Here is a 17,032-nt window from a genome sequence, read left to right on the forward strand (position 1 = left end):
CCCCCCCCCCCCCCCCCCGATGTATATAGCTAATTAAACCCAACACTGAATGATATCACCCAGCGGTCATTCCCTGCGGACCACGAGGCAGCTCAGACACCAATAACCGATCAAATGAAGTTCGCATCTCCTGTCTTTGATCAATAACCAGAACAACTGCTGCCATCGATGATCTCACACGGGCCCCTTCGTTCTAATTTGATGCTGACAGCGCTGAGGATGAGCCCCGCTGGGAGGTAATTATGTTCTTGTGCGGAGTCTCCGGTTCTGCATTCGGAGAATCAACAGAATCAAGAGCGGTTTACGGTCACAAAGCGGAATGCCAATATTCCGTCCTATGGCGGGATTTCCAGGAATAATTAATACTGCAGAAGCAAATCATTCTATTGATCCGCCCAGACATAAGGTGTCTTGGTGTAAGGTCACTCTGGGGATGGTTAAAGGGGAGTCCTGTTCCTCCACTCCAACACTCCAACGTCTGTGGGCTTCTTTGCCACCACTGACATCTGCTTTTGGGTTCACCATCCTCCGCCATCTTGATTGGCCGGTCCAGGATGACTTCAGTCCTACACATGGGCATGGCAGTAGATTCATCCCGGCACCCAAGAAATGCTGAGACCGTACACTCAGCTTCACATGCATGGCTTAGTGCACAATCTTCAGAAACTTGCTCGTCGGAATGTAAGACGCTTTTATTGCAGAAGACGCATACGGAGTCCCTTGTCCAGTTGAAGTCTACCTGTTGGCAAATTCCATGAAGTTGCACTTCAAGTGTATTTCTAGCCAAAACTTTTTTCCAGATTGGACAAAGCAGGATAAGGTTTTATATGTGCCTCACTGGGGGAACCCCTTTTCACTTCCTGTCCAGGAAGCAAATTGGGAAGTTAGAGGAAATCTCTCTATAGGGAGATGAAATCTCTTCTGAAACAGTTGTCACCAGAACAGGTGTCCCCATTGGAAGATTTCCCTTCATCTTCCATGGATGCCAACTGTCCCAGACGTGCCGGTAGAGGAGTAACGCCTCTTGGTAAAGTAGGCGTTATGGGAAGTTCCCTGCATATTCAGAGGTGGAATATGGATGGGACCAACTTGGAAGTAGACTTGATGGGCAGTCCCCTACATATTCAGAGGTGGAGTCTGGGCAGGACCAACCAGTAAAATAGACATGATGATCAGTCCCCTGCATATTCAGAGGTGGAATCTGGGCAGGACCAACCTGTAAAGTAGACGGGGTGGCCAGTCCCCTGCATATTCAGAGGTGGAATCTGGGCAGGACCAGCCAGTAAAGTAGACATGATGACCAGTCCCCTATATATTCAGAGGTGGAATCTGGGCAGGACCAACCAGTAAAGTAGACATGATGACCAGTCCCCTACCTATTCAGAAGTGGAATCTGGGCGGCACCAACCAGTAAAGTAGACATGATGACCAGTCCCCTGCATATGCAGAGGTGATATATTGGCAGCACTAACCAGTAAAGTAGTTGTGATGACCAGTCCCCAGCATATTCAGAGGTGGAATCTGGGCAGGACCAACCAGTAAAGTAGGTGTGCTGCTTACCCCCTTGAACATGGTGACCACTGTCAATCATTCCTTTCTTTAGAATTACCTATTTTACTATTTTGTTGTCTTGTACTTATTTATGTGAACAAAACAATTTTGTTGTAACAATTTTTCATTTATATATTTCAATATTAATAATCCCTTCCCCCAAAGTTTCATTGAAGGTTTATAACTTTAGGTTATCATTTTTGCAGCGCTTAGAGGGAATTTCTTTTCAATGCCGATGTTTTTGTTTTTTTTTGTCCTTCAGAACGGAACCCTGAAGATCATCGACAGAAAGAAGAATATCTTTAAGCTGGCGCAGGGCGAGTACATCGCTCCGGAGAAGATTGAGAACATCTATGTCAGAAGCGGGCCCGTGGCTCAGGTGTTCGTACACGGTGACAGTCTGCGGGTAAGGACACCATATACTGTGACAATATGGACGGTAATCCTCTTACAAAAAACGCTAATGACACAAGGGTGGGGGGAGGGGGAGGAGGGTATCCAATTAATGACAGCTTAGGACAAGATAGATACAATTAGAGACTGCTCTCTTATGAATAAGCCCCAGAGGAAGGTCACGTTGCTGGAACGAGGAGGTTACACTTTAACAGGCACCTGGGTTGTGTCATATAGGATAAATTACTAACATGAGTGTCCCTATTCATTGTGCAATAGATGTATGGGGGGGTCGGAGTCCTGTTATAATGACCTACAGAGGTGGCTCTCTAATTAGGCAAATTAGGCGGTCACCTAAGGCCTCGCACTCACAAGGGCCTATAAAACTTCGGTCAGCACCACCTTGTGGTCACACTGATAACTCCAAGCCAAATCAATGGTCCCTAGGACAAATATGGAATATCTCCCCGGATGGGGGTTGTAACCCTTCCACACTCCAAAAAAAACCTGAAAAGTTTTGACTTCACATACACTTTAAAGTACAAAATGTAACAATGTAACAAAAAGTTTATCAGTTATTATAAATTGTGAAAATGATTTTGGTGGAGGACCAGCAGTCAGAATGGAACGCTCGCTGCTCAGATTTAGTCTTTAATCAAGTTCTGTGTTTTTGCCTCAATAGTCCTGTCTGGTGGGGGTTGTGATTCCTGATCCGGAGGTCTTGCCAGACTTCGCGGCAAAGCTTGGCGCTCGTGGATCGTATGAGGATCTCTGTAAAAACCCGGTAAGTTCTGCAGAATTCCATGATCCCGGACTAAGCATTGCCTCACCTGCATACAGATCTAGGGGCTCTGGAAGATACAGGGGGACATAAGGGGATAAAATGGGGACAATAGGGGGACAAAGTGAATCAAATACAAGGCGCAACAGAGAGATAACAAGGAATCTAACATGGGAACAATGGGGGGAGAAAGGGAGTCACACAGGGAGACAAAAGGAAACAAACAGAAGGACAAAGGGAATCATACAGGGGGACAAAGGGAATCATACAGGGGGACAAAGGGAATCATACAGCGGGACAAAGGGAATCATACAGGGGGACAAAGGGAATCATACAGGGAGAGAAAGGGAATCAAACAGGGAGACAAAGGGAATCATACAGGGGGACAAAGGGAATCATACAGGGAGAGAAAGGGAATCAAACAGGGCGACAAAGGGAATCATACAGGGGGACAAAGGGAATCATACAGGGAGAGAAAGGGAATCAAACAGGGAGACAAAGGGAATCAAAAAGGGGAATAATAGGGGGACAAATAATCAAATACAAGGGGCAACAGGGAGATAAAACAAAAGAATAAAACAGGGGAACAATAGGGGGATAAAGGGAATCATACAGGGGGATAAAGGGAATCATACAGGGGGATAAAGGGAATCATACAGGGGGATAAAGGGAATCATACAGGGGGACAAAGGGAATCAAACAGGGAGACAAAGGGAATCATACAGGGGGACAAAGGGAATCAAACAGAGGAACAAAGGGAATCAAAGAGGGAACAACAGGGGGTCAAAGGGAATCACATAGGGAGGCAAAGGGAATCATATAGGGAGGCAAAGGGAATCAAACAGGGGACCAAAGGGAATCTACAGGGGAACAACAGTGGGTCAAAGGAAATCATACAGGGAGACAAAGGGAATCAAACATGGGAATTATAGGGGGACAAATAAACAAATACAAGGGGCAACAGGGAAATAAAAAAAAAGAATAAAACAAGGGAACAATAGGGAGACAAAAGGAATCAAACAGAAGGGCAACAGGAGGACAAAAAGGAATCAAACTGAGGAACAATAGGGGGACAAACAGGATAAAACAGGGAAAAAAAGGGGAACAATCTAAGTTCTTATATGCTAATGTTCGGTTCTGTATATAATAAACACTTTCGCTGGGTGGAATGATCTTGCAGGAAGATGTCATTGGAACAAATTGTTGTTCACTGGATCCTCGGAATATCTTGTTGTGGGGACAGTTGTTCTTCTTGGTCTACAATGAGTTGTTTGGGGGTCCTTGTCAAGCTGATGAGGTGTTCAGAGATAACAGAAATGTTTGTATCAATGATGTGCTGCTTCTGCAGATTCTCCAAGAATGATTTATTATGTAATGTAATGTAAATGTTTGGGACGTTCTACATGACAATTGTCCACCATTTAAGCTTAATTATGAAGAGATCGGATTCTTGGTGCACCCGCCATGTCTGCGGATCTCCACGCAGGTTATTCCCTCTACTCTCTCATTTTAACTTTGTAACTCTTCTCTTCTGAACACACTTTTGAAACCTTCCCTGTTAGCAGAGGTTGTAGCTTTTCTTATCCCAACTCAACTGGAAAATAATGGGATCTAAAGCAATGGGAAAGATTCTCTGTGTGAGATTTTTTGGTCAGAATATCAAAAGACCAATTACATAGAAGAGCTTAAATGAAAACTGTGCGGACACTTTAAACTGAACCTGTGTTTTGTTGCTTCGGGATCATATGTAATAGGTTTGCTCCATCCCTGGCATTGTGAGGAACATGCCTTACCTTCCATGGAGTCCCTCACACCCCATTACTAAGCCAGAGCCCCCCCCCTTCCCTGGATGTGGGGGAACATGTGACGAGACTCTCAATTCTTTCTACCTCAGAAAGTCTTGCCTTGTCCTTAGTCTTGCCTTGTCCTTAGTCTTGTCTTGTCCTTAGTCTTGTCCTGTTCTTAGTCTTGCCTTGTCCTTAGCCTTGTCTTGTCCTTAGTCTTGTCTTGTCCTTAGTCTTGTCTTGTCCTTAGTCTTGTCTTGTCCTTAGTCTTGTCTTGTCCTTAGTCTTGTCTTGTCCTTAGTCTTGTCTTGTCCTTAGTCTTGTCTTGTCCTTAGTCTTGTCTTGTCCTTAGTCTTGTCTTGTCCTTAGTCTTGTCTTGTCCTTAGTCTTGTCTTGTCCTTAGTCTTGTCTTGTCCTTAGTCTTGTCTTGTCCTTAGTCTTGTCTTGTCCTTAGTCTTGTCTTGTCCTTAGTCTTGTCTTGTCCTTAGTCTTGTCTTGTCCTTAGTCTTGTCTTGTCCTTAGTCTTGTCTTGTCCTTAGTCTTGTCTTGTCCTTAGTCTTGTCTTGTCCTTAGTCTTGTCTTGTCCTTAGTCTTGTCTTGTCCTTAGTCTTGTCTTGTCCTTAGTCTTGTCTTGTCCTTAGTCTTGTCTTGTCCTTAGTCTTGTCTTGTCCTTAGTCTTGTCTTGTCCTTAGTCTTGTCTTGTCCTTAGTCTTGTCTTGTCCTTAGTCTTGTCTTGTCCTTAGTCTTGTCTTGTCCTTAGTCTTGTCTTGTCCTTAGTCTTGTCTTGTCCTTAGTCTTGTCTTGTCCTTAGTCTTGTCTTGTTCTTAGTCTTGCCTTGTCCTTAGTCTTGTCTTGTCCTTAGTCTTGTCTTGTCCTTAGTCATGTCTTGTCCTTAGTCATGTCTTGTCCTTAGTCTTGTCCTTAGTCTTGTCTTGTCCTTAGTCTTGTCTTGTCCTTAGTCTTGCCTTGTCCTTAGTCTTGCCTTGTCCTTAGTCTTGTCTTGTCCTTAGTCTTGTCTTGTTCTTAGTCTTGCCTTGTCCTTAGTCTTGTCTTGTCCTTAGTCTTGTCTTGTCCTTAGTCTTGTCTTGTTCTTAGTCTTGTCTTGTCCTTAGTCTTGTCTTGTCCTTAGTCTTGTCCTTAGTCATGTCTTGTCCTTAGTCTTCTCTTGTCCTTAGTCTTGTCTTGTCCTTTGTCTTCTCTTGTCCTTAGTCTTGTCTTGTCCTTTGTCTTGTCTTGTCCTTAGTCTTGTCTTGTCCTTATTCTTGTCTTGTCCTTAGTCTTCTCTTGTCCTTAGTCTTCTCTTGTCCTTAGTCTTGTCTGGTTTGGCATCGACCCAAATTGTGAGAGAGAACCCTATAATAGCCCCATTTTTTACACTAATGATATTGATATTTCCTTCATCAGGCTGTGAAGAAAGCTATACTGGAGGACCTGGTGAAGATAGGAAAACAGGGCGCACTGAAGTCTTTTGAGCAGGTATGGAACACTCGGAATAACCGCCAGAAAGTATTTGGGGTCTCTGATTAGTCTGGTAAAAGGGAGAAAAGAACAACAGGAAAGGAAAAAAAAATGGATGAATTAAAAGAAAGGAGGGGAGAAAGCAAGAGGAGGGAACATAAGGAATTAAATGAAGGAAGGAAAAGGAAAGGAGGAGAAGGAAGGAAGAAAGGTGCAGCCAGCAGTGAAATCAGTGGCCTTGGCAACCAAGGAAAGCAGTGACATCAATCCCTCGGTCATGTGATTGTGTTTGAACCCAGCAATTGGCTGTCAGTGCTACTAGCAATCCCCGTCTCAGGATCAGGCCTAGGGACTCCAACCAGTGGTTCTAGCAAGACCCTGTCTCAGTATCTACAGAGCAGGGAGGGATTTGCAATTGATCTGTGTGAAGTGTATAGATGGCCTAGAAGGGACACAATCTGTGCCATGTATATAGATGACATAGAAGGGATACAATCTGTGCCATGTATATAGATGATACAGAAGGGATACAATCTGTGCCATGTATATAGATGACCTGGAAGGGATACAATCTGTGTGATGTATATAGATGATATAGAAGGGACACAATCTGTGCCATGTATATAGATGACATAGAAGGGATACAATCTGTGCCATGTATATAGATGACATAGAAGGGATACAATCTGTGCCATGTATATAGATGATACAGAAGGGATACAATCAGTGCCATGTATATAGATGACATAGAAGGGATACAATCTGTGCCATGTATATAGATGACATAGAAGGGATACAATCTGTGCCATGTATATAGATGATACAGGAGGGATTCAATCTGTGCCATGTATATAGATGACATAGAAGGGATACAATCTGTGCCATGTATATAGATGATACAGAAGGGATACAGTCTGTGCCATGTATATAGATGATACAGAAGGGATACAATCTGTGCCATGTATATAGATGATATAGAAGGGATACAATCTGTGCCATGTATATAGATGATATAGAAGGGATACAATCTGTGTGATGTATATAGATGACATAGAAGAGATTATTTCGTCTCTTTTACATACAATGAAACACGCGTGTGTATGTGTACAGATCTGTGACCCGTGCTCTGCTCTTTCAGGTGAAGGATATCTACGTGCATGAAGAGATGCTGAGCATTGAGAACGGTCTGCTGACGCCAACCCTGAAGGCCAAGAGAGCGGAGGTAGCAAAATATTTCAGACGTCAGATCGACGAGCTGTACTCCAAGATCCAGGAATGACATGGACTGACCCAACACAACGCATGCACTGAGACTTGGCACGACCGCCGCCATGACGGAGGTCCCCCAGAATTGTTTTTCAGCTTGGAGCAAGCATTGGGGCATCAGATATGGGGACTGTATGAAAGACTGTCGGTGACTTTACAGGGAATGTAGCGTGTATCTATGTACACGCTGTACAGTAATTCTGTGATGTATGTAGAATCATTTCATTATTTTATAAGGAATAAAAGGCTTCCTCTGCGTCCCGGGATGTCTATCCTCATGCGTCCTTTCAGCTGGACACACAGAACGGTCTTTCCTCACAGTCCAGTTGGTCGGATTTGGGCTGTAAGTCTTCATTCACACGTTTGTTTTATTTAATCGCAGGAGAAATGTATCAGTGAAGTACGCAAGGAATTCATACACCTCGGAGCAATGTCTACTGCACTTAAACGTACCTGCGTTCACATGCATTCACATGCATTCACAGCACCCATCTGCCCCTAGACACACAGACTTCTATTTCTTTTACTGAATGCAAGTCAATACGCTGAATGCATTTTACCAATTCAAATAATGACATGCGTTTAGAAATGTCCATGAGCGTGTGAGTGAGGCCTTAGACCAGGGGGTGGGCAAGTCCAACCCTCCAGCGGTGGCAGACCTAAAAGTCCCATGAAGCATTGCAAAACTCTGGCAGCCACAGCGGTCAGAGGTACAATGGGATTTGTAGTCCCTATACATCTATCTACCCATCCATCCCTACCTATCTACCCATCCTTATTCATCTATCTACTCATCCATCCCTCTATGTCTATCTACCCATACATCTATCCCTCTATGTCTGACTACCCATCCATATCTATCCACCCATGCATCCATAACCATCTACTCATCCATCCCTCTACCGATCTATCCACACATCCATCCCTATCTATCTACTCATCCATCCCTCTATATCTGTCTACCCATTCATGCACCAACCACCCATCTATATCTGCTCATCTATCCCTCTACCGATACATCCATATCCATCTGTCTACCCATCAATCCCTCCATCATTGTCTATCCACTCACATCTGTCCATCATATACCCATCTATCCAAGGTAAATGTGGAAACCGAGTAATTAATTATAAATGTCGGGTTCTAGAATCATCTACCCAACATGACTCTAAGAGGAGGATTTATAAAGCTTTTTATAAATTATGAAGCTAAAGTTCCTGCCCCCTAGATGGAGCTGAAGAGCATAGGGATTTCCAGCGTTCCTCAGGTCCATTTAGTGGGGGGAATGTTGGAATACCGGTAATCGCCCAGCCAGATGACTGCCATTCATCCAACATCCCCACCACTAGATGGACCCGAGAAACACTGGAAATCCCTACGCTCTTCGTCTTCATCTAGTGGCGGGAACGTTGTGTGGATGGTAATCGTCCACCGTATGGCTGGGTGTAAGCTCTGTAAATCAAACCCTTAGACATTGTGAGGGGAAACCGCAGTTATCAGCGGCGACCAACATTGAAGGATCATACTTGGGATGATGGCAATGGATACTTGGGTCACTCAGTACATATGGGGCACGTGCCCTGGGTGCCAGGGTCTATCGATGCCGCTGGTGTATTGCAGTGTTTTAGATGGGGGAGGGGCAGTGAATAAGCGGAGCTTGCATTTTGCTTTGACCTGGTCATTGCTTCCTCCAAAGAAATGACAACTCAATAAAACTTCTGTCATTTTATTACCAACAGACATACTTTACATTTGTAAAAAGATATTTCCCATGAAACTGGACCAAAGTGAGGGCTACGGAGCAAAAAACAACAGGCAGGTACAATCATAAGGAGGACACAACAGTACAACTCAGTACAGGGATTTTTGGTATAAAAAGGGAAACCAAATGCCATCAATGACTACAAATTATACTACGGGGAAGGGGGTGTGCGTCTATTTGCTGTGGGATGATTGATGGGAGGTTTGTTGGTTGAATGTCTTGTGATCTCACTTAAAGGGCCAGTCCATCCAAAACTGATCGGTTATGAGCAGATTCTGTTGGTTTGGATCACCCCCAACCCACCGCATGCGTTACAATTGGATGGTACGTATTAGCAGGATAATTGTATCCTGTCGAAGTACCATTAAAAAAAGAAAGAGGCATTAGTTGGGTAGGGAGGCCAGAGGTCCAGCCGAATAAGAGAGGCTCTTTACAATAACTCGCTCCAGCTCGGGAACACACTTTGCACAGCAGCCTGAAGGTGGCAACGTTCCTCCGTTATAATATTGTAATTGTCAAATACAATTGTAGCATTTAAAAAAAAAAATAACATTCATTAAAAAATAGCTAAAAATGTAAAATTTGATCAGGGCAATTAGACCTCAAAGACCTCTGGTCATGAAAGGGTTAAAGCACCCTACAGTTCCAGTTTTTAGATGCAAAACACAGCTTTTAGCAGAAATGCGGGCTGCTAACAGATATACACTATATTGCCAAAAGTATTGGGACGCCCCTCCAATCATTGGGTTCAGGTGTTCCGTGACATTTCCCGGCTACTAAATGTTCCGCGGTCACCTGTTACTGGGATTATAACAAAGTGGAAGCAACCGGGAACAACAGCAACTCAGCCAGGAAGTGGTCGGCCACGTCACATGACAGAGCGGGGTCAGCGCATGCTGAAGCGCACAGAAGTCGCCAACTGTCTGCAGAGTCAATAGCTACAGACCTCCAAACTCCATGCGGCCGTCAGATTGGCGCAACAACAGTGCGTAGAGAGCTTCATGGAATGGGTTTCCATGGCCGAGCAGCTGCATCCAAGCCGCACATCACCGAGTGCAATGCAAAGCGTGGGATGCCGTGGTGTAAAGCCCCTTCCTGTTCCAACATGACTGCGCACCAGTGCACAAAGCACGGTCCATAAAGACATGGATGGGGGAGTTTGAGGCTGAGGAACTTGACTGGCCGCACAGAGTCCTGACCTCAAACACATAGAACACCTTTGGGATGAATTAGAGCGGAGACTGCGAGCCCCTCCCCCAACATCAGTACCTGACCTCACAAATGGCCCAACATTCCCATAGACACACCCCTAAACCTTGTGGACGCCTCCCCAGAAGAGTTGAAGCGGTTATAGCGGCAAAGGGCGGAGTCAACCCAATACTGAACCCTACGGACTAAGACTGGGATGCTATTAAAGTTCATGTGCCTGTAAAGGCGTCCCAATACTTTTGGCAATATAGTGTATATTTATTTGGCGGTGATTCAAGTAGAAGATTCCCACCCAAAACTGCTCAATATTGGTTGTACAGACCCCTTCGTGTCATGTGAAATATTCTCCACCCTTTAGATGGTCTGTTTATACCTCCGCAGTGACCAACACCCTCTGCTACATCATTTTTACTCAATGAGTATAAGGCATGGGTACAAAAGAGAGCGCCACAGTCCCTGCGTATAAAATGGGTCAATGGACATCGACCTGCTGAGATGACAAGAATGAAAGAGACAAAATCCAGACCGTCGGAGTAACAGCGCAGGTTCACAATAAGGGAGACCAAGGCTGGTCCTACGTGGTCCAAATCGCGCACCACCTGTGGCCACGGGGCCTGTGTAGAAGTCAGCGTAGCCGATTGCCAAAAAACACAATTTCAGTCATGGAAAAATCTTAGGAGGGTATCGGCTCTGCTGCTGGAGAAGGTGCTGAATGTTCTATGTAGTGGTAGTTGTCTAGGCCGGTCTTAATAACCATGTATGACCAGCCTAGGAAAGGCATGGTGGACAAGCATGCCCCGATCAGGAAGCCTTTCTCCACTCCGTCTGTCCTCACATTTGTGTCGTACTCTGTGGCAAAATGTTCTGCCCCAGACATCAGAGAAGCATTAGGAGAAGCCTTGCGTTGACCGTTTAAAGAGACAGTGTTGTTAGAATACACGTATCGCAATGATCGAGTCCTAAAATATATTTAATATACTTAAAATGTTCAGGAATCAACACTTCCAGGGGGTATGTTGGATGCCAACAATTCCCACTGCTAAACCCTTCCCACCCCCGTGACTAGTGTGTCCCTTGATAGCTGTAGTGATATAGCGGCCGGCAGGTAGAGCCACAGTGTGCAGGAGAGACGTGCAGGGATCTGACACACCAGGAAGTGTCAGGTGCTGAAGATTCCATTCAATGGAGGCAGTCATGATAAGTATAGTTTAGATATCACCAATAGGATACGCACCTTTGATGTGTAGGTTAGCACTGGACAGTCTACTAAGGTGCTACCAGGTATCTAGCACCCATTTTTGTTGGGTCCAAAGGGAGGATGCCTGTTGGGTCTGCTAAATGGACCCAAAAAGGCATCTCCTCCTCTAGAGGAAATCAGTGAGGGTACTGGTCCCTAGAGGAAATCAGTGAGGGTACTGGTCCCTAGAGGAAATCAGTGAGGGTACTGGTCCCTAGAGGAAATCAGTGAGGGTACTGGTCCCTAGAGGAAATCGGTGAGGGTACTGGTCCCTAGAGGAAATCAGTGAGGGTACTGGTCCCTAGAGGAAATCAGTGAGGGTACTGGTCCCTAGAGGAAATCAGTGAGGGTACTGGTCCCTAGAGGAAATCAGTGAGGGTACTGGTCCCTAGAGGAAATCAGTGAGGGTACTGGTCCCTAGAGGAAATCAGTGAGGGTACTGGTCCCTAGAGGAAATCAGTGAGGGTACTGGTCCCTAGAGGAAATCAGTGAGGGTACTGGTCCCTAGAGGAAATCAGTGAGGGTACTGGTCCCTAGAGGAAATCAGTGAGGGTACTGGTCCCTAGAGGAAATCAGTGAGGGTACTGGTCCCTAGAGGAAATCAGTGAGGGTACTGGTCCCTAGAGGAAATCAGTGAGGGTACTGGTCCCTAGAGGAAATCAGTGAGGGTACTGGTCCCTAGAGGAAATCAGTGAGGGTACTGGTCCCTAGAGGAAATCAGTGAGGGTACTGGTCCCTAGAGGAAATCAGTGAGGGTACTGGTCCCTAGAGGAAATCAGTGAGGGTACTGGTCCCTAGAGGAAATCAGTGAGGGTACTGGTCCCTAGAGGAAATCAGTGAGGGTACTGGTCCCTAGAGGAAATCAGTGAGGGTACTGGTCCCTAGAGGAAATCAGTGAGGGTACTGGTCCCTAGAGGAAATCAGTGAGGGTACTGGTCCCTAGAGGAAATCAGTGAGGGTACTGGTCCCTAGAGGAAATCAGTGAGGGTACTGGTCCCTAGAGGAAATCAGTGAGGGTACTGGTCCCTAGAGGAAATCAGTGAGGGTACTGGTCCCTAGAGGAAATCAGTGAGGGTACTGGTCCCTAGAGGAAATCAGTGAGGGTACTGGTCCCTAGAGGAAATCAGTGAGGGTACTGGTCCCTAGAGGAAATCAGTGAGGGTACTGGTCCCTAGAGGAAATCGGTGAGGGTACTGGTTCCTTGGCAAAGGATGGCATTCCCTGGTGCCATTTGTCTGCTCAAAAGACAAATGCCATCAGAGCACCCCGAGAAGCTTAGATGACCCAGAAATAAGCTGCAGTCTATACAGTTATTCTGCCATTTCTCAAGACCCTGAAGTAGGGGGGCAAAGTGACCCCTGCAATGTGTTGGCTGTACCTTTTTCTGACCATTAGTATCATCAAAAATATTTTGGATCTCTAATATGAAGCCTGGTGACTGTGTGTGAGGCACTTGTCACTGAAACCCAAGTCTCCTTAAGACATATGTTGGCATATAGAAAACAAAAGCGTCCCATCATCTTGTTTAGCCCAAAAGATGCGACAGGGGAGTGGCAGGACCACACAGGACCGTGTGAAGCCTCCAAGACAGGTCTGTCTGTCTCAATACATGGGATGGCAGTGAAAGAGGTAGGTTACAGTTCTAAATGAGACAACAACTGCAGCTAGAGAAGATTTCGGTACATCCCTGGCATGCTTGCATTGGTCAGATAACACTTTATAGTGCCAGTCAACTTAAAATCACAAGATTCACAAATGTATATGGAAAAAGTTCCAACACCTCTACAGAAATTTTAGTTCTGCCATTGCGGACCTCCTTCTAAAATGCTATCTGCCTGGCTGCCCTGCTCAATATCTGGCTTAGAACATGCCTATGTAGAGGTAAGCTTTGGGGAAACCATATGACACTATAATCAGTAGATATAGATATACCGGGAGCCGAGGTTATATATATGGGCGGATCCCGGCATAATTGTCGGGATCCGCTTCAGCGTCTCAGTATACTGCGATACTGAGCCTAGGGTGACGGGAGGAGGCTAGTTTGTGTCCTCCCGTTACCCTAAGGAGAACTATGGGGAAAAGCCTTAACCCCATAGTTCTCCTTTAATGCTCGAGGACAAGGCGCGGTCTCCCTTTTCCACATGTACTTCGAGGACATATCCCAGCTACATCTAGGATGGCAGCCTCGCCGAGTGATGGTCGTTTTTGAAGATTGCTGAAAGGGGATTGAAAAGCGTTCACTGAGCGCTGGGAGCGTGATATTACTCCGGATGGATACTATCTTAGAACTTTTTACATTTAGCTGCTTATACATCCGGATCTAATGATTGTTAGAACGTGCAGTTTTTATAGAAAGGTAACACAAGACTTGTGAGGTTTTTGTTTTTCATATGGTTACTTTACACTGGTTTGTAACCACTTTACTTACTATCTAATGACTGCAAGCAGTGGCGTCATAAGGGGGCTGCGGCCCCGACCCGGGGGAACACCATTGGAGGGGGACAGTCATTGTGATGTCACCACCTCTGAAATGATGGGCACTCAGGCATGGACAGAGAGCCTGACAGTTGCAGGAGAGAGGAGGGGACCCGGTGGCATACTTTATCCCGCCGGGTGAACGTCCCCTCGTCTCTCTGACAGCGTCCATCACCAAGATGGGCACGCATGCCGTGATGACATCATCGCGCACACGCATGGAAATGTTGCACCATTTAGTCAATACATAGATTGACTGGAAGCTACATTGCAGTGCGAGTGACTTTTTTGGTTTATTATTACACGTGATGGTGTGTGTGTGTGTGCGTGTGAGTGATGGTGTGTGCGTGTGAGTGATGGTGTGTGCCTGTGAGTGATGGTGTGTGCGTGCGAGTGATGGTGCGTGCGTGCGAGTGATGGTGCGTGCGTGCGATGGTGCGTGCGTGCGAGTGATGGTGCGTGCGTGCGAGTGATGGTGCGTGCGTGTGAGTGAGTGATGGTGCGTGCGTGTGAGTGAGTGATGGTGCGTGCGTGTGAGTGAGTGATGGTGCGTGCGTGTGAGTGAGTGATGGTGCGTGCGTGTGAGTGAGTGATGGTGCGTGCGTGTGAGTGAGTGATGGTGCGTGCGTGTGAGTGAGTGATGGTGCGTGCGTGTGAGTGAGTGATGGTGCGTGCGTGTGAGTGAGTGATGGTGCGTGCGTGTGAGTGAGTGATGGTGCGTGCGTGTGAGTGAGTGATGGTGCGTGCGTGTGAAGTGTGATGATGGTGGTGTGTGTGTGAGTGAGAGTGTGTCACCCACTACCCACTCTGTGTGACACCCGGCCTTGGTGTGTGTAAGTGATGGTGTGTGTGTGAGTGATGGTGTGTGTGTGTGAGTGATGGTGTGTGTGTGTGAGTGATGGTGTGTGTGTGTGAGTGATGGTGTGTGTGTGTGAGTGATGGTGTGTGTGTGTGAGTGATGGTGTGTGTGTGTGAGTGATGGTGTGTGTGTGTGAGTGATGGTGTGTGTGTGTGAGTGATGGTGTGTGTGTGTGAGTGATGGTGTGTGTGTGTGAGTGATGGTGTGTGTGTGTGAGTGATGGTGTGTGTGTGTGAGTGATGGTGTGTGTGTGTGAGTGATGGTGTGTGTGTGTGAGTGATGGTGTGTGTGTGTGAGTGATGGTGTGTGTGTGTGAGTGATGGTGTGTGTGTGTGAGTGATGGTGTGTGTGTGTGAGTGATGGTGTGTGTGTGTGAGTGATGGTGTGTGTGTGTGAGTGATGGTGTGTGTGTGTGAGTGATGGTGTGTGTGTGTGAGTGATGGTGTGTGTGTGTGAGTGATGGTGTGTGTGTGTGAGTGATGGTGTGTGTGTGTGAGTGATGGTGTGTGTGTGTGAGTGATGGTGTGTGTGTGTGAGTGATGGTGTGTGTGTGTGAGTGATGGTGTGTGTGTGTGAGTGATGGTGTGTGTGTGTGAGTGATGGTGTGTGTGTGTGAGTGATGGTGTGTGTGTGTGAGTGATGGTGTGTGTGTGTGAGTGATGGTGTGTGTGTGTGAGTGATGGTGTGTGTGTGTGAGTGATGGTGTGTGTGTGTGAGTGATGGTGTGTGTGTGTGAGTGATGGTGTGTGTGTGTGAGTGATGGTGTGTGTGTGTGAGTGATGGTGTGTGTGTGTGAGTGATGGTGTGTGTGTGTGAGTGATGGTGTGTGTGTGTGAGTGATGGTGTGTGTGTGTGAGTGATGGTGTGTGTGTGTGAGTGATGGTGTGTGTGTGTGAGTGATGGTGTGTGTGTGTGAGTGATGGTGTGTGTGTGTGAGTGATGGTGTGTGTGTGTGAGTGATGGTGTGTGTGTGTGAGTGATGGTGTGTGTGTGTGTGTGTGTGAGTGATGGTGTGTCACCCACTACCCACTCTGTGTGACACCCGGCCTTGGGGCGCCCCTGACTGCAAGTTTGCCCCTCCAATCCCCTCCAGTTCTATCTTTCAGTGGATTGCAGTGTGGAAAGCTCAGGCACAGGAGTAAGAAGGTTTCTGAACAACCCGGGGAGTGCTGTATTAGGAAGGGCAAAGTAAGTGGGCAACGGCAGCCTCTATGTTTTCCGATAAATGACATTATGTACCTGGGACTCCCTGATCTACAAAGTCATAAGATCATAATAAGCAAGTTCATTCAAGCAGAATTTGAGATGTGCTGAGCAGGAGATCTGGTGTACACCTCTCTGATCTTCCATCTGAGGCTAAGAAAACACAGACCGCAGTGTCCTTCAAAGATGGCAGGAAGCCAGCTGACAGAAAAGAAGGCCAAAGATATGTAGACACCTGACCATCACACCTACACAGATAAACAAAAGTACCTGCCCCACTCCCTCTGATTGAGTTTAGGTCTTTCCAGTGAAGGGCATGATCAATACTACAGAATACAAAGACATGTAGACAATTGTGCTCTTCCAGCCTTGTGGTCACAGTTTGGTGAAGAAACTTTTTTTGGTTCCACCATGACAGTCCCCTGTGTACAAAGCCAGCCCCATAAAGACATGGTGTGACCAGTTCGGGGAAAGCCCATTTCTGTTCCTCCATGACTGTCCCTTGTGTACAAAGCCAGCTCCATGAAGACACGGTGTGACCAGTTCGGTGTGGAGGAACTCACGTGGTCTGCGCAGAGCCCTGACCTCAACCCTACTGGGACACCTTTGGAATAAAAACCAAGTACAGCCTTCTAGCCTTGTGGTAACAGTTTGGTGAGGGCCCTTTTCTGTTCCAACATGACTGTCCCCTGTGTACAAAGCCAGCTCCATAAAGACATGGTGTGACCAGTTCGGTGTGAAGGAACTCAAGTGGTCTGCGCAGAGCCCTGACCTCAACCCTACTGGGACACCTTTGGTATGAATTGGAATGTTGATGGTGAGCCAGGCCTTCCCATACAACATCAGGACCTGACCTCAGATGGACACAAATGCCCACAGATACCCTCCAAAATCTTGTGGAAGGTCTGCCCAGAAGAGTGGAGGCTGTTATAGCCACAAAGCGGAGACAACACTTTACTAATGACCGTGGTCTTGCAATCTGATGTCCAACAAGCTCATAAAAAGGTGTGATGATCAGTGGTGCACAGACTTTTGGCTATATAATACATCTCCC

At 46.4% G+C, this 17,032-nt stretch overlaps 1 protein-coding gene across 1 annotated transcript in view; it reads left to right on the top strand.

The window, feature by feature from the left end:
• The window catches only part of ACSL5 (acyl-CoA synthetase long-chain family member 5), a 43,881-nt gene extending 36,596 nt beyond the window's left edge, over nt 1–7,285 (top strand). The window contains exons 18-21 of the mRNA XM_018570112.1: nt 1,814–1,957; nt 2,627–2,728; nt 5,914–5,985; nt 7,106–7,285. Coding sequence (XP_018425614.1) covers nt 1,814–1,957; nt 2,627–2,728; nt 5,914–5,985; nt 7,106–7,246 — 459 coding nt within the window. The 3' untranslated portion in view covers nt 7,247–7,285. The remainder of the gene's footprint in view (nt 1–1,813; nt 1,958–2,626; nt 2,729–5,913; nt 5,986–7,105) is intronic.
• The last annotated feature ends 9,747 nt before the right edge of the window (nt 7,286–17,032 follow it).

The sequence above is a fragment of the Nanorana parkeri genome, unplaced genomic scaffold (genome assembly GCF_000935625.1).
Source record: "Nanorana parkeri isolate BGI_ZX_2015 unplaced genomic scaffold, ASM93562v1 scaffold1455, whole genome shotgun sequence".
Taxonomy (NCBI): Eukaryota; Metazoa; Chordata; class Amphibia; order Anura; family Dicroglossidae; genus Nanorana; species Nanorana parkeri.